At 32.3% G+C, this 24,669-nt stretch overlaps 1 protein-coding gene across 1 annotated transcript; it reads right to left on the bottom strand.

Moving 5' to 3' along the window:
- Window positions 1-16,184: 16,184 nt before the first annotated feature.
- LOC107869830 (trans-cinnamate:CoA ligase, peroxisomal) lies at window positions 16,185-19,679 on the bottom strand. Its single transcript, XM_016716251.2, has 3 exons — window positions 19,360-19,679; window positions 18,313-18,688; window positions 16,185-17,632 (listed from the first exon to the last, which is right to left on the bottom strand). The coding sequence occupies exons 1-3, from the start codon at window positions 19,555-19,557 to the stop codon at window positions 16,485-16,487; spliced, it is 1,722 nt and encodes a 573-aa protein (XP_016571737.1). The 5' UTR covers window positions 19,558-19,679; the 3' UTR covers window positions 16,185-16,484.
- Window positions 19,680-24,669: the final 4,990 nt, after the last annotated feature.

Genomic DNA, 24,669 nt, shown 5'->3' with positions numbered 1-24,669 from the left:
CATCTCTTCTCTTACGTATGTTCTTGATATGCGTTACCTGCTGTTGGTCTATCGAAAGCAGTCTCTCTAGTTTCGTGATGTAGGAGCAAGGTTGATAAACATTTTCCCCTCTTCAGATCTTATCTCACAAAAGTGGGATTACGCTGGGTATATTGTTGTATTTTGTGTTCAAAGTTCCTTACCTTTGCTAGATCTTGTTGGTTCTACCTAAACGGTAGGTAAGCGATGAATGTGTGACGTTTGAAGTTATTCTTATTATCAAAGGAATGACTTATTCTACTGTGTATATTACTATAATTTTGTTCTATATTATATTTTAATTTATGTGACGTGTTTGATTTGATATAGAATTCAATTAAAAAAAAATTAGACATGTGAAAATTCGGAAATATAAAAATAAGTATAGATTTTTAAGTAGGGAAACCTTTTAAACTAGTGTTGGATTCATGAGTGGGCAAGTATAATCTAAAGAGTAAAAGCCATTTTTGTAGCAGGACAAGTCAATTGAAAATTGTCTTAATCATGAAAAGTTGTTGTCATGTTATTAGAAAGTCATGCCTTCAATCTGTGGAAAGGCATCTAACAGAAACGTAATGTAAGACTAAGTACAATAGATTTTTATGATTCAGTTTTTTCCTGAATTCCTCACATAGCAGAAATGTTGGTGCATCGGACTACCCAATTTCTCGTGGATATAATTAATCAATACTTGTTATCCACACATAGGTACTAGTTGCACTATGACTTCAAAAGTGGATACTACAGCAAGTTGTTGTTATGCGATTAGGAAGTCACGGTTTCAAGTCGTGGAAAGAACCTCCAACAGAAATGTAATGTAAGACAAAGTACAATAGACTCTTGTGATTAAGTTTTTTCCTGAATCCCGCATATAACAGAAACGTTGTGCACCTGACTATATATTCTCTAGGATATAATCAATACTTGTTATCCACACATATATAGGCACAAGTTGCACTATGACTTCAAAAGTGGATCCTGCAGCATTAGCTGCATCTTTTAATGCTGACATTCTGTTATGTATAGCATGAAAGGGTTGAAAGACATTGAATGGATCCAAGATAAAATGCCAAAGAAAGCAAATGAGAAACCACACTTGAAAAAAAAAAAAAAAAAGGGGAACAACCACTACCACAAAATAATATAATACTAATAAAAGAGCTAAAAAGAGTACTCCTCCGTCCATCTTTACTTATTCATAGTTAACTTTTCACACTCCTTAAGAAACAATACGTAAAAAATTAAAGGTAATTTTACTATATCATCTCTATTAATTACAAGTCATCTAAATGCAGGGGCGCACCTAGGTTCAAAAATGTGGTGCTCCGACACCTATTAAACCCGACACAGAATAGGTATAATTATATAAGAAATGTATAAAAATCGATATAACATGGAAAAAAACACCCATGACATCAAAAAGATAACTGGGTGCGTCGATTTCCAGGAGGCACCTTAAAGCTTTGGGTGTTAATATGAGTGTTCGAACTTCTCGAGCACTCACAACCCTTAAATCCTGGGTCTGCAATTGTCTAAATATTGAGAAATGAATATAGACTTTAATAAGAGAGGTAAATTAGATAAAGAATGATAAATTACCTCTAATCTTCCAAACTACGGAATTATATTTAATATACGGACAAGTAAAACTAAATGAAAAAAGTAATGGATATTGGCCAGATTGGTATGGGTTGGGCTTATCATGTATGGGGGGACTTAGTCCACTTCATTTCAATTACTTTGGGCTTGGGGTGAAGTGAACCATGTCTGTCTTGCTTAACAGAGCAGGCTTTACTCATACTTGGTGTTGCACAATCAAATGTATACCTCTAGCTAAATCCATTACTTTTTTTCCTAAACCATTACCTCGCGGAGGTAGAGAGATTGTTTTTGAAAGATCTTCAGTGCAAGAAAGTGGGATAATCGAAACATACTAAACAATGTATATCAAAAGCATGAACTGATACAATAGTACGGCTAGTAAAACGACCCAACACCAACCAACCTAAGTCCTCAAAAAGCAAAGGTAGAGAGCTTGTTGCCGAAAGACCTTTGGCTCAAGAAAGAAAAATAATAATAATAATAATAATAATAATAAGAGATTGTTTCTGAAAGATTTTTGGCTCAAGAAAGTATGATAATCGAAACATACTAAACAATGTATATCAAAGCATGAATTGATCCAATAGTACGCTAGTAAAACAACCCAACACCAACCAATTTAAATACTTAAAACGTGAATAATAGAGAGGTTGTCTTCAAAAGACCTTCAGCTTAAAAAAGGAACCAAAAAGAAGAAAAATAAAATAGTGTGATAATCGAAACATACTAAACAATGTATAGCAAAAGCATGAGCTGATACAATAGTACGGTTAGTAAAACGACCAACAACAGGCAACCTAATTCCCAAAAAAGCAAGATAACACCTCACTATCTCTACTAACCTTCTACCCTAATATGAGTCCTCCACACTCTCCTGTCTGGTCATGTCCTGAGTGGTTAATAATGAATTCGTCTATCAAAATAATTCTTTCTTCCTCTTAATTTATGTGGCCATTCTTTACTATTCGAGAGTTAAATAACGAAGTTTTATAATTAAATTTGATTAGAAATTTTAAAAGAGGCATAGCACATAATTAATGTGTGAAATTCTCAATCAAGATTTGCCTTGGAGAGTTTCCTTCAAGGAAAGATTGGAATCTAAATGGCTGTATGGCAAGCTTAATAACAGGAGCTTGTAACTCGAGTAGGGGCATTAAAGTGATAGAACATTGAATCAGACCGACTGGTGGGGTTTGAGCCAGTAGTATACATACTAGATTGCCCTTATCAAGCGAAGAGTTTGCCCCTGTGACCTAGTTTACATGGGAATAATTGGCAAAGAAGAAATTTTGTAAAACTATTTTGTCAAATACTTACTTAATTTTTTTTTTAGATTTAGGGTGTAAAAAGTGAAAAAAGTGGGGCTCACACGTGGGCCAAGGGATCAATTCATCATTTATACAACTTTACAAATTTAACATAATACACCTAACCCCCTCCACTTATTCCAATATCCAAAAAAAAAACCTCTCTCTCTCCTCTTCAATTCCCAACTCCCGCTTTCAAACAACTTATCCCAAAAATGCCATTTTCGTACGTTCTTCGTCTTCAGCTGCTAAGGGGGCGTTGTTGCTTCGCAAGGTTAGTTAAAATCGAGTTTCGATCATTTCTAGATCCATTTAAATGGTTTTTCTTTTTGCTAATCGATTGGTAGTGATGTAGGATTTTTTTTTTCGAATTTGGTGTTTTGATTTAACCGTATTTTTTTTAGCAACGAAGTGCTGAATGGTGGTATAATTGTTGTTTGAAGAGTTATTTTGGCATTTTGATTTGAACAGTGTCCTGTTTGACCCGCGGTCTATTCGTAGACCCGTGGTCTATGAAATGAGAATGCCCTAGATATATTTCAATTTTCAGACGTATGAAATTCTTTTAAAACATGATTGTTAAAATAGTGAGAATTGAAATATTAATAGCTAATTAGTTTGATTAGGTGCACTAGTTTGATTTTTAGCAATTGTTGTGTTTTGATATTTTGCATGTTTGATTTGATTCAATTATTGTATGTTTGTGTAGTGAACTGTTTAATGATGGGGTGTTTGTTAATTTTTTTTTTTTTGGGATGGGGGGTAGAGCTAATTTGCTCATTAAGTTATTTCTGTTGATAGACTTGTCGTCTATGAACTGAAAATGGGATGTTTGTTCTTTAGGTGTAGATTGTGTTGAAAATGGGTAGAAAATTTATCATTCCTAAAAAGAAAGACGATACCGCTGGTAGTAGTAGAAAAAGAAGAGCTGCGACAGTTGAAAAAGTGTCAAAAAGAAAGAAAACTGAAGAGTCGGTGTCCGAATCAGATTCGGAGTTAAAGGAGATAAGCGACTACGTCGATTATAGTGAAAATGTTGCCAAGCGGAGTGTCAGTGGTGACAGTGAAGAGTGCAAGGGAAGTGGGAGTAATAGTGATGATGGGGATAATGATTCGTTGTCCGTGTTATATCTTTCAAGGTGCATTTTCGTGGAGCGGTATGACCTTCGAACGATAATTGACGAGGTCGGATCTTTCCTGACACAGATATCGGTCAAATCAAGAATGGCTGCTTATCGAGAATTTAAGCAAATTCTTGTCGACCAAGAATTGAAGAAAATATTCAAGCGCTCCTGTTTTGGACACCTGAGAAACCTGGCGGAACATCTCAAGTTCAATGGGCAGTTGGTCCATTATTTGTTGTTGCGACACGTTAAGAACGATAAGATGCGTCATGAGATGTGGTTCTGCATTAACAACAAGCTTGTCTATTTTGGCTTGAAAGAGTTTTGTTTGATCACGGGGCTGGACTGCTCATCATACCCCAGTGAATCAAAAATGAAGAAGGTGTTAGCAAAGGGGGACAATTTTTGTTTTAAGGTGACAAAAAATAAAAAAATCACGGCGGCCAACTTGTTACACCTGATCAGAGGGAATAAGCTGAACGAGGACCAAAAGTTGAAGTGTTGTCTACTGTGGTTCTTGCACACCATGTTGCTTGCGAAAGATTCGACGAAGGTTGTCGACACAAAACTGATTTGAATGGTCGACTCTTTGAGTTTCTTAGAGAAGTATCCGTGGGGGAAAGAGACATTTCAACTGACCATGGACTATTTGAAGAAGAAAAGGGACCTGAAGAACCAGAAGGAAGTATTTGATGAGAAACAGAAGGCATCCTATACTCTATTCGGATTTTCCTGGGCATTCATGGTATCTACCATAAACCCTTTAGTGAGTTTATCGTAGATTATCATTTTATTTATACTATGTCATAAACTCATAATTATTTTTTTCACTGTTGTACTGCTTACAGATTTGGATCTATGAGGCCTTTCCTCATCTTGGAGAATTTGCTGGAAAATCAATGGATGAGCCCTTATCCATCCCCTGCATCCTCAGATGGCACACTTCAAAAAGCGATAAGATAATCGAAGGCAACCCATTCAAGTATAAAGGATAAGTTACCGAGGTATGAACTTATTGTTTATAATGAAATAATAGTACCATTTTATCGAATGTTATGTAATCATTAATTGATAGTTAGTAGAACGTGCACCCGTACATCATCCCTACTATTTACATCATTACGTTTGAGCCATATACATATGAGGTGAAGAATAACGTCCTCGATGGCTTGAAGAAAGAGTTAGAAAGGGTGACTGTCCTAGTTAGAAAGGGTGACTGTCCTTACTTCAAATGAGGACAGTGGTGATGACGGAGATTTGGGTGGTAACCCCATTAGAGTACATGTTGGTGATGATGATTCTTCGAGCACCTCCAAAGATGCAGCGGGAACCTCATCCCCCAGGGATCTTCATAAGCGTGTGGTTGCGCTCAAGGAAGCGGTGTTGGATATTACTGCCTATATCAAAGAGAAAAGAATGAAGAAAAAGGAAAATGATGAGCGACAACATGAGCGAGGTAACTTCATTCATTAATTGATGTTGTTAATGAATATTCAGCTTTAAATATCAGTAACACTTTGTAATATTATGAAATAGTGCATGTGCATGAATCGGAGAGGAATGAAGAAGGAGAAAAAAAGAGTAAAATAGATGAGTTGGCCGCTGTTGTGGCAGAAGAGGAAAAAGAAGAAAAAAGAAGGATGGTGAAGAAGATAAGAGTCAAGAAAAAGGTGGAAAAGTAGCAGCAACAACAGAAGAAGAAGAAGCGGCAACAGATGAAGAAGGAGGCGCGGAAAAAGGAAAAACTGTTGAAGAAGAAGCTGACAAAGCTGACAAAGAAGAAGTTGAGCAAGAAGCAGCAGGTGAACGAAAAGAAGAAGCTGAGGAAGAAACAGCTGCTGAAGCTGAGGAAGAAACAGCTGCTGCAGGTGAAGTAAGAAAAGAAGGTGTGGAAGAAAAGGAAACTGAAGAAGCAGCAGCTGATGCACATGCTGAAAAAGAAGGAAAAGAAGGTGAGAATGAAGAAGCAACTTCAATTATTGAGAAAAAAGAAGTTGAAGCTGTCCAAACAGATGTGGTCATGGACATTGTTGATGAAATCAAAAGTAACACTTGTGTTGATGAGGAACTTAGGGAAAGGGACATTTAAATGTTAAGATGCTTAATTTGTTGTTAAATGATGAGTTGTTAGGATATGACAATTTTTTTTTATTTCACAAATATGAAGTTTGAAGGATCTGGTGGTAGGATATGACAATTATTCTTTTATTTTATGAAACTTGTTATGATTCTGAGCTGAATCTGTTTCTATCAAACTGATTTGTGGCATGGCATTTGAATATGCAGGGTGTGGTCATAGTTGGTACATTGTATGCTTGATATCATAGAATGCATACTTAATATTCCATCTACTGTATGCATAGTCTATCATTACCCTGCTGGTCGAATTTAAGTTGACGTATTGTTTAATCGACTATGGTTCTATCAAAAATAGTATTTAACATTATACAAAAGTAGAACTATTATTATTTATTCAATATCACTACATAAATGTTACACTTTTCCAAAGAACGAATACTAGCATTATAGCACATAACATCATTTTTAGGACATTCTCTCTTTCTTCGGCCAAAATCAATTTTTGTTTTAGTTGATCCCTCTCTATTTGGGTGTCATGTAGCAATAGTTTAAAGTGATCCCTCTGTTCTTCGATTTCTTTGAACAAAGTCATGAGAAAATTTTTATTTTCTTCGCATTGTTGGAGCCTTTGTAATAGATTAAATTTTTCCAAGCCTTGAAAATTTGATGTCTTGAGTCCTGGAATAAACGTTGATGGACTGGATGGAGGTGATAACTCATCAATCCATTTGAAAAACGAGCATGCGCCATTATCCTAAGAAAAAAAATAATTAAATACTCGTTAACTTAACTTTAAAAAAAAATACGCACACCTCACCTTTGCAATTGTACAATTATAAAATTTGCGACCTGAATTTAAATCTGTGCGTGACGTCCTTAAGACAGCCGCATTCCCACAATGACAAATTAGAGTATTTTTAGAATTGGATGATTAAGATGCTTGTGACATTGTAGAATTTTTAAAAACAAAATTAAGTTGATGAAATAAAATAAGGAGGGATGTACACCTTATAAATGAAGTAAAAACAAAGTGTTCACACTGATGACTTACAAAAGTAGCCGTTTTTTACCGTTGGAAAAGTAATTTTTCTCTTTTAAACTAGTGGTGACTCTAAATAGACTGTCGTAGATTATGACCTATGTCAGCCATCGATTTGTATGGTTTACCATAGACTTACACCTTTATTAGTGCATCGACTGATATCCTGATTATGCGTATACTACCGTGATCTATGTACACTTCTATAGACCATCACGTGGAGGTAGTTAAAAAATGAATAATTAAATTAAAATAAATTTAAATAGATAATAGTAACATGTTTTGGGGCTGGTGGAAGAAAATAATTAAATATGACATGATTTAAATGGATAATCACATGTTTTGGGGTCGGTGGAAGAAAACAATTACATTAAAAATGATTTAAATAGATGATCTTGGACTGGTGATGACACTTAATAGACCGTCGTAGATCATGAACTATGTCATCTATCTATTAGTATAGTCTATCGCAGACTTACACATTTATTATCGCATCGACTGATATCATGATTAGGCGTAGACCACGATGATCTATGTACAAGGTTATAGACCATCACTTGGATGTAGTTAAAAAATGATTAAATAAATTATAAATAAATGTGGTGTAGATTTCTACACATGTGAAGGAGTGTAAATAAGTCACATAATCATATTAGAGCTTAGACAAATTAGGGAGGGTGAATTAAGAAGTGTGTGGATGGGTAGTGGTTGAATGCTCAATATCGTAAGAGTAACGTTTAAACAAAGCATAAGTATGTATATAGGATATGTATTGTATTTGATGCCTACACATTCCACATATTTTTTTCATCACCACCCTTAAATCAAAAGAGTGTGTGCAATTGATAGTGGTAAAACATTTGTCATCCTCAATACATACTTGTGCTTTGAGAAACATTACTCTTACGATATTGAGCATTCAACCACTGCTCATACACACACTTCTTAATTCACCTTCTCTAATTTGTCTAAGCTCTAATATGATTATGTGACTTGTTTACATTCTTTCACATGTGTAGAAATCCACACCATATTTATTTATAATTTATTTAATTATTTTTTAACTACATCCAAGTGATGGTCTATAACCTTGTACATAGATCATCGTGGTCTACGCCTAATCATGATATCAGTCGATGAGATAATAAACTTGTAAGTCTACGATAGATTATACTGATCGATGGATAACATAGTTCATGATCTACGACGGTCTATTAAGTGTCATCACCAGTCCAAGATCATCTATTTAAATCATTTTTAATTAAATTATTTTCTTCCACCAGCCCAAAATACATGTTACTATTATTTATTTAAATTTTTTTAATTTAATAATTATCTTTCATAATTTTCAAAATGTGTGATTATCTATTTAAATTATTTTTAATTTAATTATTTTATTTCACCAGCCACATAACATGTGATAATCTGTTTAAATCTTTTAAAATTAAATTATTTTTTGAAAATCTGTTATTATTTGTTTTAATTTATCTGATGATCCATCGATTCATGTAGTCTATGATCGACTAATATGTACAGTCGATGAAATACTTTGTATAAAATCTAAACATTAGATTTTACTCTTCAGAAAATTAGTCAAGCCACAATACTGTAACTTGAAAAGACAGACAGATTTGATTCGAGTTTTCAAATAAGGGATCAGAACAAACATGACAAACACACAATGTTAAAATAAACTGAAACATAGTTGTATTAAAATTATTCATTGCATTACATAATAAAATTTACATCAAAAAGGAGAAAATGGAAGAAGCTTTCTTCTAACAAGATCCTACAAAGAAAGCTTCTTCAGCAATGAACAAATAAAAAAAACTTAAAAACATATACTAAAATAAAACAATTAAACTAAATTATGGGGATGGTGGGGGGTGATGTAGTCAGGACCTTACATTTCGAGCCTTTCCAGAATTGCCCTCAAGAAACGAACAATTCGACGGAGCTCCCGCTCCAGATAGATGCGGTCTTGACCCAGCCCGTGGAAAATTCGATCGAAATCATTCCTTAGGAGGAGGAGGTCGTAGTGTCTCAGAGAAACACGTCTGATGGGGCGTAGGGGTATCCTGCTTGGAGGCATTTTTTTGATTTGGGTGTAAAAGAAGAAGAAGAGACGATTTCTAATATTTTTGGTTTAGGAAAAACTGAAGGGTTGCGTAGAAAGAGGGCCCGTACTTATAGACCTGTAGATTACGTCCGTTCATATATCCACCCAATGGTAGGTCGGCGTGTCTGACAAGAGAAAACGTTTCGTATGCGTATGCCAGCTGTTTTTCCTCGTGAAGAGACGTTTTGTGCAGCTTTTTAATAAATGAGAATGGGAAATAAGGGAAATAATGATTCATTGCATCGATTGGAGAGATAAGCCGGAAAAATGACCAGCATAACGTGTTAGATCAGCAATAATATAATTAATACATAATATTTTATAGACCATATATTATATATACCGTAAACTATAGATAGTCTATCGTAGACAAAGTTTTAGGTCAATAACAATTGAACGTTAAAATCTACAGAAATGCACATTCATCCCCCAAAACAGTAACTTTACAACTGAAGCTAAAAAAAGACCTATTTATGATTTGATGTCCATTCTACACGTGGTTCTTTTGTGTCCAGATTTCTTGCATATTGAACACCTATTCCTCCTTTTGGACTTGAATGTCTCACCGACGCCCTTAGTGCGTTTGACTTTCTTCCTTCTGAGTTTGGGATCGTACGGGGGTGGAGAAATTTTGGTGTCTACCAATTCCTGTGGCACAGTCCATTCAGTCTCCAGAGGGACCACGTTAATTGCTTCCGAGTATGCGAGGAGGTAACTTTCATCTTTATAAATTGGCGAAGAGTAGTCGTAGATGGATTTACCATAATCTTCGCCATCGTCGTACTTTTCTCACAAAGCTGCCATCGCGTATTCGCACGACATTTTCACCAAGTCAAATTTCCGACAAGAAAAGCTCCTCTCCAAGAGATTGACCTTGGCAGTAACGCCGTTGCCGAACACCGTATACTCGTCGAGAATCCCGTTTGGATTATCCACGTACAAGGAATCGCTTGCACTCTTATTATCCCTTAGGATCCTTTCCGCAGAAGGCACAAATATGTTCTCTTTACCACCGACAAATGCATGCTGCTCCCTAAACTTTTCACCAAATTTTTTAGCAACTGAATTGAATATGTACGACACGGGGTACTCCCATTCATCCATCAAAATCGAGTTGAGCGACTCAGCGATGTTTGTGGTCATCACGCCGTACCTATTGCCCAGAAAGTGTGCTCTATTCCATTTTTCAAAACCAAGCACATTTTCAAGGACATGAGTTGCCTCGGGGCATTTACTCTTTAATTACACAAAATTATCGCTAAACTCATCAAAGGAATAAGCCTTTACCGCGGCGTAGAGTAGATAAAGATGTTCTCCGCAGTGTTGATTTATGGGAAGATTTTCAGTGAGGTGCCTCATGCAAAGTCCGTGATGTGCACGACTATATACACGGGAGAAGGCATTGGCGATGCTAATGTGCCTGCCGGAGATGACGCATAGATCTGGTTCATCTTCTATGATAGACTTCATCTTCTGGAAGAAGAAGGTCTAAGAAACATCATTCTCTTTATCGACGACATAAAAGGCAATCGGAAATATATGATTTTTGGTTTTCTGTGCAACGGCGCTCAGCAGAATGCCCCCTTACTTGCCATACAAATGTGTGACATCAACGGCAATTACTTTTCTCATGTGGGCATATCCTCGTATGCAAGCTCAGAATGCTAAGAAGTAGTAAACGAATGATCCATCCATCTGGTTTACCATGATAGAGTAAGAAGACCCGGGATTCAATAACTCCACCATATGTGAAAAAGCCGGCAAGCAAGCATATCTTTGCTCCGGTGTCCCGCGAATGATGTTCTTCACAATTACACTTCTTTTCCAACACATTCAATAGCTTGCGTTGCAACGCAACTCCTTAAATACAATTCTTTGAATTTTTCTTATGCTTGGATCCTTACCATCCCAAAAATAATTTATGCATACTGAAGCAATCAATTGGGATGAGATCTTTTTGTACCTGCGGGTGGCGTTTTTAACGCCACACGTGTGCATCCCGACATACTTGTATATGCAAAATCTATTCGAGGTGTCGTACTTTTTTACCCGCAACAGTCAGCCACAACCACGACATAAACATTGCGCCTTTATCAATTTCGTTCAGCTTTTCTCCATATAATAATCAAAAGACTGCCTCACCGCTGCTGCGTCTAGTTGCATTTTCAGCTCTTTTTTATCGGCGAATGTTTGACCACAACAGAAATTAGTTTCGTCGATGAAGTAGTGTCCTGCTTGTTATTCCGTTTCATGGTCTTCTTCATCATTTTGCGAGTCCGATGAAAAGTCTTTCATATGCATAGAATAATCTTCCATATTAATTGTATCATCGACATCGCTCTCGTAATCATTCAAATCATCGTCGATCAAATCATCGTCGACTGTCGGGCACTGTGGTGGGGGTGCTGATGAATTCAGTTGTCCTTCAAAGGACCTCTCAACTATATTTATCCTCAAAATTGGCCTAAAGCCATCTACATCAGCATCCATTATGTACGTCATCACACGTACATCACTATTTATGATCGTAGGATTCACCTTTTCCCTCGAATGTATTACATAACTAATCACCACCTCGCTCGGTGCGCAATCTAGATCCCCGCTCTGTATTATGCTTGCAACAAATTCGTCATATGAACTGTTGCGTCGATCGGGAATGGGAATTGTCACCTTGTTAAATAATCTCCATTTCCAACATTTTGAAGTCTCCACCCATTCTCCCATAAAATCACCAGAAACCAGAACAAATTCCGCAATAGACATCCTAGAATTAAGCTTCGATCAATGGTAGATTATGCTTATGGTCTATGTCGAGTTGTATGCACGGTCGATGATTGGCGAGGACGGATCGATGACTGCGCAGATTTCCGTATAAATACTTGAAATTGCAAATATTGCTTTTAATCAATGATTGTTGGGTTTATGGAATAAAGAAATCAACTTGGAGTCGCCTGAGCTGCTATAATACACTTTCTAAAGTGGTTTGGAGTAATGTGAGTGATTTAAAGCTTTTTAACAATGGTGGAAAGTGTGTTTGAGAAGATAGGAAACAAATGGGGTAACAATGGATGCAATGGACAAGCTTATGATGTTTGTGGACTAATTTACAGCTGATCGCCGGAAAATAATGCCGGAAAAGTGGCCGGAATCGGAACTTTTTGGTGGGAAAAATAACCACTTTCTATTTTCAGCTTTTGAAATTATTTTTTTTAATATTTTTGGAAACCTAGATATTATTTTTTTATATATATAGTGGTGGATGATGGAGTGGGTTGAAGTGTATTATTAGAAACTTGTGGGCGAATTTAGTAAGTTGGAAGTATTGAATTAAAGTGAATTATTATAAAGGTTGGAGCTGAAATTGTTAAGTTAGAAAAGTTGGTGTGAGGTGGAATTAAGTGGGTGTTTGGCAAAGGATTTAAAACTTGTGGGTATTTGACAAAATAATTTGGATAAAGAGATTTTTTCGCATAAAGGCCCAGGTTTCATGGATCCTAAAGCAAAGGGGACCGCGTCAGACTGGCTGATAGGGTTTGGGCCAGTAATATACCGGATTATCCTCTCCAAGCGAAGAGTTTGCCCATGTGACCTAGGTGAAGGCCGAGGTTTCATGAATCCTAAAGTGAAGAGGACCGCATCAGGCTGGCTGGTAGGATTTGGGCCAGTAGTATATTGGATTGGCCTCATGTGACCTAGGCAAATGCCAAGGTTTTATGGATCCTAAAGCAAAGGGGACCGTGTCAGACTTGGCTGATAGGGTTTGGGCCAGTAATATACCGAATTATCCTCTCCAAGTGAAGAATTGGCCCATGTGACCTAGGCGAAGGCCGAGGTTTCATGAATTCTAAGTGAAGAGGATCGCGTTAGGCTGGCTGGTAGGATTTGGGCCAGTAGTATACTGGATTGCCCTCATGTGACCTAGGTGAAGGCCAAGGCTTCATGGATTCTAAAGTGAAGAGGACCGCGTCAGGCTGGCTGGTAGGGTTTGGGGCAGTAGTATACTGGATTGCCCTCTAATCTCCTAGCAAAGAGTTGGCCCATGTGACTTAGGGGAAGGTCAAGATTTCATGGATCCTAAAGTGAAGGGGACTGCATCAGGTTGGCTTTACAGAGCAACGATTGCCTCCCCTCTTTGTAGTGGAAGGATTACAGATCAGTGCTGCCAAGCCCATTAAATGCCAGATGGACTTGTCTAACTTGGACCATCTTTCTTCATATATATTTTGTTAAAATTTAGCCTATTTTTTCAAAGTTTGTTTATTTCATTTGTTTGTTCATTTCCAAGAGTTAAGCCATGCTCATACAGAAGGAATTTTATAGGAAAAATAACATAAACATACACCTTAACTTGTTATATTTACACAAAAATTCATTCTTACAAAGTAATTATAAAAATTTTAACTAATTATTTATCTTCACTGGATGTATTTGAGAGCTAATTATGGAGCTCGACGGATCAGAAATAAAAAAAAAAATGTATTGGAAGCTAATTATGTATCTTTACAAGAAAAAATGTATTTTTATTGGATGTATTATGTATTTCCACATATCCAAGATCGAAAAAAAAAAAATATCGGAAGCTAATTGTGTATCTTGATAAAGGAAAAATGTATCTTCATTTAATGTATCAAGGACTAATTATATATCTCGACAGATCCAAACTCGAAATTTTAGCTCCAATCTGTCGGAATTTATATTGTTTGTCCCAATTTTATATTAACCTATAATTAAAGATAATCCATAAACAGAAATAACTTTTTTTATAAATTTTAGTCATTATAAACTATGTATATTAACGCTTTGTTTAGTATTCGCCTTGGTTTCTTCACATTATTATTATTTTGAGCCTAGCAAGAGTCTATCAGGAACAAACTATATATCTCATTTGTCCCAATTTATGCGGTTCTACGTATTATTTGGATTTTGAGAGTCAAAAAAAAAAATTTTAATCATAATTTTTCATACGTTTTTTAAATATTTTGAATTATTAATTATTATGACTTATAAATAGTATTTTTTTTCTTTCAGTTTCAAATATATAAACTTTAACCTATTCAAATTTCTGATCAAAATAAAAAACTTTGATTCTCAAAATACCTTAAGACTCGTCACTCATAACTATAATTAAAGATGTCATCAAAAAGTACAGGACTAAATATTCCTCCATATGGTAAACTAAAAATATCCACAGCAGCCAATAAAGTAATACTTACTAATATTCAAACACTTGATTATAATAATAATACTAAGTCCCTTACAATAATTTTGTTATAATAACCATTTCTTCCAAATAATTTAGAGTAAAGTATCTAGTAATCCGACTAATTTTCTATGACGTATTTTAATTTTACGAAGGTTTTATTATTTTTGAATTCAATTTTAACGTATTGCTGTCACCTTTTTGTGCCGACGTGAAACCTTTTATCAACCTTTTTAGCTGACGTGGCACCTTTGACGTGGGTCTCATTTTTTGTAATAAAAGTGTCAAGTCAGCACAAAAGGGTGACAAAAATATGCTAAAATTAAATTCAGGAGAGTAATAAGACCCTTGTGAAGTTGGAGTGTCGTAATAACTTTAGTCATAGTTCGAGGGGTACTGAATGTTTATGACATTGAACATTGTTGGTTTATTGTGCCTTCTCTTTTTCTGTCTATGGAAAACTAATTTGTATTCTCTAAATTGTACCATACAATTACCTAATTTTTCAAAATTTGCCATCTAATTTTTATTTTGTAGTCCTATTAGAGTCAAAATCAGAGGTGAGTTGCATGTTTAAACGACTTATAATATTAATTTGAGTGGTTAACATTTTCTTGAAATTTTTTGGTTGTCTTCTCTTTTTCTCGTATATGAAAATCTAATTTTATGTTCAAAATTGTACCATACAAATACCCAACTTTCCTAATTTTCCATCTAATTTGTACTTTGTAATCCTATTAGATTTAAAAAAATTTAATTTTTTTGGGGGGGTGTGGGGGTGAGGGGGTGTAAACGATTTATAATATAATTCAAGTGGTTCACGTCCTCTTCAAGATTTTTGGTTGTCTTCTCCTTTTCTCGTCTATGGAAAGCTAATTTTATGCTCAAATATGTACCATACAAATGCCTAACTTTCCAAATTTTCCATCTAAGAACAAGTAGAATAAAAATGGCAATTCGATGCATTACAACTTTCACTATGCATAAAGTTCGGAAAAGACGAAACCACAAATTATATCTATCATATACAGTCTCACCTTATATTTTTGTCTATCCAAAAGTGATGTCTAGTCAGGTGAATTAGAGACATTCAGTAATAAGCTATACATGAAAAATTGGTTTTTAAAAAAAAAAAAAAAAAACCATTATATCAAATGTGTTACTATAGGAAACAACTATTACAGAAATACTAATAATTGTTATAGAAAGATCTGATAATTGTAGTACATTATTCTCTATAGACGAGACTAAGAAAGAACTTGTTCCTAAAATTACATATTTGAAAACTATGTAAAAAGTACTATGTGTCACAATAATTGAATTAGAAGAAGTAACACATGTTATTATAGGGAATAAATATTACATAACTATTAATAACGATCGTTATAGAAAGATCAGACAATATATTACATTACATTATTCTCTATAGACGTGACAAAGCATGAATTTACTCCTAAAATTACATATTTGAAAACTACGTAAAATGTACTATGTGTCACAATAATTGAAACAGAAGAAGTAACACATGTTTATTATAGGGAATAACTATTATAGAATTATTAATAATGATCGTTATAGAAAGATCCTGACTATATTACATTACATTATTCTCTATAGACGAGACTAACAAAGAATTTGCTCCTAAAATTACATATTTGAAAACTACGTAAAAAGTACTATGCGTCACAATAATTGAAACAGAAGAAGTAACACATGTTTATTATAGGGAATAACTATTACAAAATTACTAATAACGACTGTTACAGAAAGATGGGACTATATTACATTACATTGTTCTCTATATAGACGAGAGTAACAAAGAATTTGCTCCTAAAATTACATATTTGAAAATTAAGTAAAAAATACCACACGTCATAATAATTGAAACAGAAGAAGCAATATATATTATTATAAGGAATAACTATTACAGAAATATTAATATCGACCATTAGTCCATTATAGAAAGATCAGACTATATATTACATTACATTATTCTCTATAGACGTGACAAAGCATGAATTTGCTCCTGATTTTGATCATAATATCTTGGCTTTTCCCTATTTTTGCTGATTTGATTTGATTTTTCCAAAACAACAAATGTTTTTGCAATTTCTCTCAAATGATTTTTTTGTACTTTCCCAGTTCCAGTCTTGGGTAATTCTTCAACAAATTTCACCTTTTTTGGCACCATAAATCTTGGTAAATTTGATTTACAATGTTCAATAATGTCCACTTCTTTAATTTGTGAATTTTTTGTTAAATTCACAAATGCACATGGACTTTCACCCCATTTTGGATGTGGCATTGCCACAACAGATGCCTCTATAACATTTTTATGACTCATTATAACATTTTCAACTTCAATACTACTAATATTTTCACCACCAGAAATTATAACATCTTTACTCCTATCTTTAATTTCCATATATCCATCTTGATGTATTACACCAACATCTCCAGTAAAAAACCAACCATTTTTAAAAGCCGAAATATTCGCTTTATCGTTCTTTAAATACCCTTTCATAATACTGCTCCCGCGCAAGCACACTTCTCCAATTGATTTCCCATCACGTGTCACGCTCTGCATGTTATCAAAATTTTTCACATCGACATCGGCTAGGGTTAGTATACCAACCCCTTGTCTTGCTTTCAGCTTGGCTTGACTCTCCCTAGACAATTCGTTCCATTTTACTTGCCACTCGCAAACAAGAGCCGGTCCAGTAGCCTCCGTGAGCCCGTAAGCATGGACCACGTGGAACCCGAGTCTCTCGATTTTCTCTACGAGTGGCGCGGGTGGCGGTGCGCCACCCGTTAGGATTTGGACACGTGTGGTTAAGGGTTTGTACTCATGTGGCTTGGCTTCAAGTAAGATGTTGAAAACAATAGGTGCACAACACATGTGTGTAACATTATGTGACACAATGTTTGTGTACATTTCTTTGGCATTTGTGTTACGAATGCAAATATTTGTGCCACCACGTGCTGCGATGCCCCATGTGAATGTCCATCCATTGCAATGAAACATTGGCAATGACCATAAGTACACTGGCTCAGTGCCCATTTCCCAGCCTAGTAGTAGGCTCAATGTGCTCAAAAATGCTCCTCTATGACTATACACAACCCCCTTTGGCTCCGAAGTCGTACCTGTTGAAAATATAATTAAGTAATTTTTTTAAAAAAAATATATTATATTCTTTTCGTTTCAATTCACGTGATGATGTTTAATTAATTGGGTGCTAAAGTTAAAGTGAAAAGAAATTCTTTTGAAACTTATGTTCTGTCATTTGGAAAAATGAGTTGAGCATGTCTCAAGGTGACACGTGGGTTCTACAATATTATTAAGTTAAAAAGGTAAAAGTCGCTCAAATAATCGGATACAGTTGTTCGACAACTACATTGATTGTCCCAACAATTATCAAAATTATCCAATAACTTCGCACAGTTGTCGTATGCCGAACAACTTTGATAATTGTTGGGACAACTTCTATAGTTGTTGAGACAACTTTTAGTTGTTGGAGCGAAAATATTAAAAAAAAAAAGAACTGAAAAAAATGTCACTTTTACCTAATTTTAAAAACTTAAAGGACCCCCACTTAATTGATAAACTTATTTGTACAATTAGTTCAAAATCCCTTGTCATTTCATCAGGTGGAAATTAAAATGGAAGTATACACCTAATTGTTTGTACTTAACTAGAAAAAGGTATTTTTCTTTTTGAGATTGATTAATACAAAAAAGAAAAAACTCACATAAATTGGATAGAGGGGTAACTTATTTAATAATTTAGATTCTTAGATGAGACAAGCAGACGTTTTTAACAGTACCTGATGTATAATTCAAGGTAATTGGATCCCATTCGTCGGTGATTTCTTCGGGAATGTAACTCGAATTTCCTTGGTGCACGAGTTGCTCGTACTCGAGCTCCCCTAGCCGGACACCGGTAGGGGAGTCGATGTCATCGATGACAACTACGAGGGGTATTTTTGGTATTTTAGATGTTATTAGTAATTCAAGGGCTTTTTTAGCAATTTCTTGATACTCATAATCAACAAAAAATACTTTGGCTTCTGAGTGTTTGAGAATAATTGCAATGTTGTTAGCATCTAGCCTTGTATTTATTGTGTTTAATACAGCCCCTGCCATTGGTACAGCAAAATGCATCTCATATATTGCTGGAACATTTGGTGCCAATACTGAAACCTGCATAAACAAAAATAAATTAAATACTATATACTATACACATAAATTTGTTTATCTAATAATTATATGTAGTACTTATTATGGCCTTATTATTTATTTTCATGTGTTATTTTTGGTTGAGGAAATTAAACTATAGTCATGCATGTCAAGTAGTTAAAGTGCTAACATGTTGCTTTGACAAAAAAAAATTTAAAAATTGTCTCAAGGACATATTAATCATATTAGAGTTTATACCAATGCACTAATATAATCACTTGTGGTAATAACTTGTAAATCTCTACAATAAGTATTGAGTAAAACATCTAGTACCCCTCTAACTATAACCAAATTTGCTACGATACACTCAAACTTCATAGGGGTCCTATTACCCCGGAACTCAATTTTAGTGTATTTTTATCACCCTTTTTAACTGATGTGGCATCTTTTTAGCTAACGTGGACCTCATTTTTATGTAATAAAGGTGTCATGTCAGCACAAAAAGGGTGACAAAAATACGCTAAAATTGAGTTTGGAGTGTAATAAGACCCATGTGAAGTTGGAGTATGTATCCTAGCAACTTCGACCATAGATCGAAGGGGGTACTCGATGTTTATCTCATAATTATTAGTACCGTTGATGTATATAACTTAAATTTATCACGTTAACATCAGGATATAAGTCGATGTACTTACCACGTCATTCTTGAACACGTTTAGGGATCGGAGAGAGGAAGCGATGCGACAACAACGCTCGTAGGTTTGCTTCCACGTGTAACGCACGTTCCCATAGATGATAGAGGTCCTATTGGCATAACATTTTGAGGCTCTTGTTAAGAAGGTGAGAGGAGTAAGAGGCACATAATTTGCTCCACACTTTGGTAAATTATCCATAAGATTATAGTATAAAGTTTTTTTTTTTTTTTTTTCAAGAAGTGTAAGGTCTTAAAATTTGTTAGAGAGGAAAATATGTTGTGTGTTAATTTAATATTTGTGCAAGAGATGGACAACTTATATAGAGGAAAAGTTATGTATAAAGGTGACTGACTATATGTGACCCATTAAGGGTCCCAATATGGTTGTTTAGGTGAAAAACAATATTGAAATAAATTTGTGTTAGTGACTAATAAAGTATTAAATTAATCATAATTTAACAGTTTAATTCCACCTATAGCACCATTGACCTAGCTAGTAAAATGAAAAGTGATACTTAGTGGTTTCAATTTTTTTTTTTTCACATAAAAGTTTTGGCTGCTTTGACCTCACCACTTCATCCTGGTAGTCAAATGCGAGTCCGGAATTTAAAGCGACATATTTTTGAGTCAAAAAATTAAAAGAGTCGATAATTATATATATAAATAATGAATGTTGTTAAATGATCATAATTTTTTTGTCATAAAATGGTCATAAATGTACAAAGATCATATTAACCTTTTACTTAAATAAAAAAAAAGTAAATTTTTAATATTAAATACAACTAAAATTTATGCCGGATAAGTTATTACTATCATTAAATGTGAAAGAAAATTAAATTAACTTTACTATGTGAGACCCACCTAACTTCATCTATTACATTTTCATCCTTCTCCCTCAATCTTCATTTTAGTCTTTTTTTTTTTTTAATTAAAATTTAAAACTAGTTTTATTACTACATTGATCATAATTATTTAAAATATTTTTTAGAAAAGTTCATCAATGATTATTAATATAAGTAAATTTAAAACTAGTTTTATTACTACATTGATCATAACGATTTAAAATATAAGTAATATTCACAAGTTATCAAATTACCATAATATAGAGATACAAAATTACAATAATAATGTGTCATGATATCTTTAGTTGTTGTTAACTAGGATCCACAAATGTGAATTTTGTGATTTTCATAATTTCTATAATGTGTCAATATCTATTATGTGTATAATGATTTGAATTTTGACTGCCGTTAGTGAAATATATTAAATTATATTTAATATTTATCTAAATATATAGCTTAAAATTTATTTAAATATAATGTTGCTTAATTAGAGATCATATTAATAGCAAATATAAATTATAATTTGCAAATTATAAAATCAACGTAACATTAGGACGTAAGACAACAACATTAATGCATGACTCTCATGAGTTGCTGTTAACTAGGATCAAAATATGTGAACTATACGATTTTTATAATATGTGGATGTCTCTCATGTTTAAAGTGTTTTGAATTTTGACTGTCGATATTGAAATATTTTGAAATTATATTTAAAAATAATTGTAATAAAATTTAAATTTATTTAAATATAAAATTTAATAAAATTGCTTAATTAAAGGACATATTCATAAAAATTATCAGTAATGATTCACAAATTATCAAATCAGCATAACCTAAGGGTCTAAGGCTACAACATTAATGCGTCTTGATAGCTAAAGTTGTTGTTAACTAGAGTCAACACATGTGAACTGTATAATTTTTAGGATTTTATAATGTGTCGACGTCTAATATGTCTAAAGTGTATTTGAAATTTTGACTGTACTATTCAAATTATTTAAATATATAGTTTAAAGTTATTGCAAGTTGGTTCGGACACCACGACTATAAAAAATAATTTTAAAAAACTTAATAATTAGAGGTCATATTAATAACATATATAAATGATACTTCGCAAGTTATCAAATCGGCGTAACAGGAGAGTATAAACCCCCACAACATTAGCGGAAGACTTTCTAGGATTGTTGTTAACTAGATTGACACACATGAACTATATCAGGTTTTTGATTTCTATAATGTCTTGATGTCCACCATGTCTATAGTAAGACTCGTATTTGATAGCAACTAACCCTTATAAATGATACTAAATTGATATTCATGATACATATATTATTTATTAAAAATATATTAATAAATAATTATATATATATATATATATAAATAATATTATAAAAATAATTGCTTCATGTTTTTTGATATTTTTTTATGACCCATATAATTTAATTCAAAAGAAAAGAAAATATGAATCTATAACCTTTTTCAACAATAAAATTCTATTTTAATTCAATAATTAAAATAATAGTGTAGTTAATCAGTTATGCTAGATGAAGAAATAAATAAACAAATTAATAATAATAAAAATACGTGGCATAGCATAAAATTACAAGAAGTAATGATTGACAAATAAAAAGAAAGAAAATGGAACATAAATAATGTAAAATAAAAAAATTAAAATTAAAAAGAAAAAACTAAAATCGTAATAAAAAAATCGAATGATGAAAGAGCCTAAATATCCATGCGAAACCTTTTGATTTGGATAGAAATTGATGAAAGAGGCTACATTGTTATTTTTTTCCTTTTGTTTTTAATTTTGAAATAATTTAAAATAAAAAGTTAGTAAATGTATAATTTATTTATTTGATAAAATAATTTTTTTTGTGTATAATGAGTGTAATATGAAATGATACAAATTATTTAATAGGATAAACCAACTATTAATAATAATTTTTTTTCACTTTAAATACTTAAGTTATTTGTAATTTTATTTAAATGTAATATTTTATTTTATTCTTTCACTTTAAAATTGTTTTATACATAATTTTCTAAAATGTGTATAATATTACGAAAAGTATAGGTGTAAGATTTTTATAATATAGCATATTTATGCTTGATTTTCATAATTAGGGTCAACACTTATGAATTGTATAATTTTCGTGATTTCTATAATATGTCAATGTCTATCATAACTAAAGTACTTTGAATTTTGAGAGTTGCTAGTGAAATATTTAAAAGTTATATTTAAAAAAAAGTAACTATACAGTTTAGATTTTATTCAAACACAATAATTTATAAAACTATTTATTAGAGCTCATATTAATAGAAAATTTAAATAATGATTCATAAGTTGTCAAATTGGCATAAAATAAGGGTACAAAAACTACAATATTAATTTGTCAGTACTCTCCTAGGTTGTTGTTAACTAGGTTGAATAAACTTCTTTGAAAAAAGATTTCAAAAATACAATACTAAATTTATATTGTGTCTACATAGTGATTAATTTTTTTTTATCATAAAATCAAACAAAAAGTTTCATCTCAATAATATATTTGCCGATCTAATTAAATTATATTTTTAATGATTTGATTTGATTTGATACAATCTTACCGAGTCTTACAAGTAAATTTAAAATATAATTTAAATAGATCAATGATTATAATGTAATTATTTTTAATTAACTAATTATAGCCGATTCAAATAAAATTTTGCTGCGTTTTAACTTAAGTTTTATCTTGATCAGATATTTTGATAATTGTTATGACTCTCAAATATTATTTATTGGAATAATATTTTTATGGTCTATTATTAAATTGAATTAACTAATAATTACTGCAAATGTAATTATTGTTAGTTGAACAAGGATTAATAACTGAACATAATAATTATAAAAGTGTATCTATATAATAATTTATATCTAAATAAATGGATAATTAAATTTAATTGCTTTTGATCAACTAATTATATTAATTTTAAACAAATTAATTTCACTAAGTGTTGCGTTATGTTTGTTCGATAATAATACATTTATTGTAATGGCGTCGATAGAAGTTCAGTATTTTGAAATGAAATCTATGTAAGAAATTATAATCAATTTTTGGATGAAAGAAAACCACTTTATAAAGAGCAAAATGAATAAATTAAATTTCATTTTTTGACTTAATTATCGATTAGAAGATTTAGCTTGTATGAATTATTATTGATTTGATATCAATAATGAGCTATTTCAGTATCTTAAGCATATATATATACATCCACGATTAAAATTAATTGACAGCCTTGTCTTACATATAGAGTATTTGAAGTGTCATTAGAGTTGTCGATGATTGGATCCAATTTTATAGCTTATAAATTTTAAATGTAATTTTTAGAAATAATTAATTATACTAACTTTGATTAACTAATTATATCAAATCTAAACAAAATTTTAGTAAGTCTCACCCAAGCTTATCCTAATCAAGTGCTATGAGAATTAGTATTTATTATGTGTCTCAAATCAATTTCTCAAATCGATATTAGTATTTAGTATTTATTATGTGTCTTAATTCACCAGTTAACAAATATAATAATTAAAGTACGTAGGATCGCAAGACCTTAACATTAACATGTGACTTTCTTGAATTGATGTTTAATCAATATCAACTTTTTTTGAACTATATGATTTTTATTTTGTGTCGATATTTATCATGTCTAAAGTAATTTGAGCTTTGACTATCACTATTGAAATATTTTTAAATTATATTTAAAAAAAAATTCAAATATGTAGTTTAAATTTATATAAACATAAAAATTAATATAGTTCATTAATTAGAAGTCATATGTATTAATAAAAATATAAATAATGGTTCCTACGTTATCAAATCGGTGTAACATAGTGACACAATACTACAACATCAATGTGTGACTCTCTTAGGTTATTGTTAATTGAAGTCGACACTTATGAACTATATTATTTTTATAACTTGTCAATGTCTATCACGTCTAAAGTGTTTTAAGTTTTTATTGTTTTTATTAAAATATTTCCATATTATATAAAAAATTGTTTAACTATGCAAACTTTTAGTTTTACAACTCGTAAATAATTTTTATTCTTTTCTTTATGTATTTTTCTTGCCATTTATATATAATTTAAGTGTAAGATTAACATAGGGTAATTTTTTTTATCAACTAAGAAAATTTTCAAATGTTATGTGACTTCTTTCTTCTGTACTTTTAAAAATAGATAGAAAAGATTTGAAATGAAAAAAAAAAAAATTATTTGAATTATCATGAGAAAAATTATAGCATAATTAAAATTGTACAACTGAATTCATAAAAAAATAATTAACTTTTTGTGTTGAAAATTTTGATAATTACTTATTTTATGTAATACTAAACTACGAATCAGATTTCAACAAAAATAAAAAACTAAAAGTTATTCAAAATATTGATAGGTTTTAATATATATATATATATATATATATATATATATATATATA

Source organism: Capsicum annuum, chromosome 4 (genome assembly GCF_002878395.1).
Source record: "Capsicum annuum cultivar UCD-10X-F1 chromosome 4, UCD10Xv1.1, whole genome shotgun sequence".
Lineage (NCBI taxonomy): Eukaryota > Viridiplantae > Streptophyta > Magnoliopsida > Solanales > Solanaceae > Capsicum > Capsicum annuum.
Note: the sequence above shows the minus strand (reverse complement) of the source record. Positions and strands in the feature narration are given on the sequence as shown.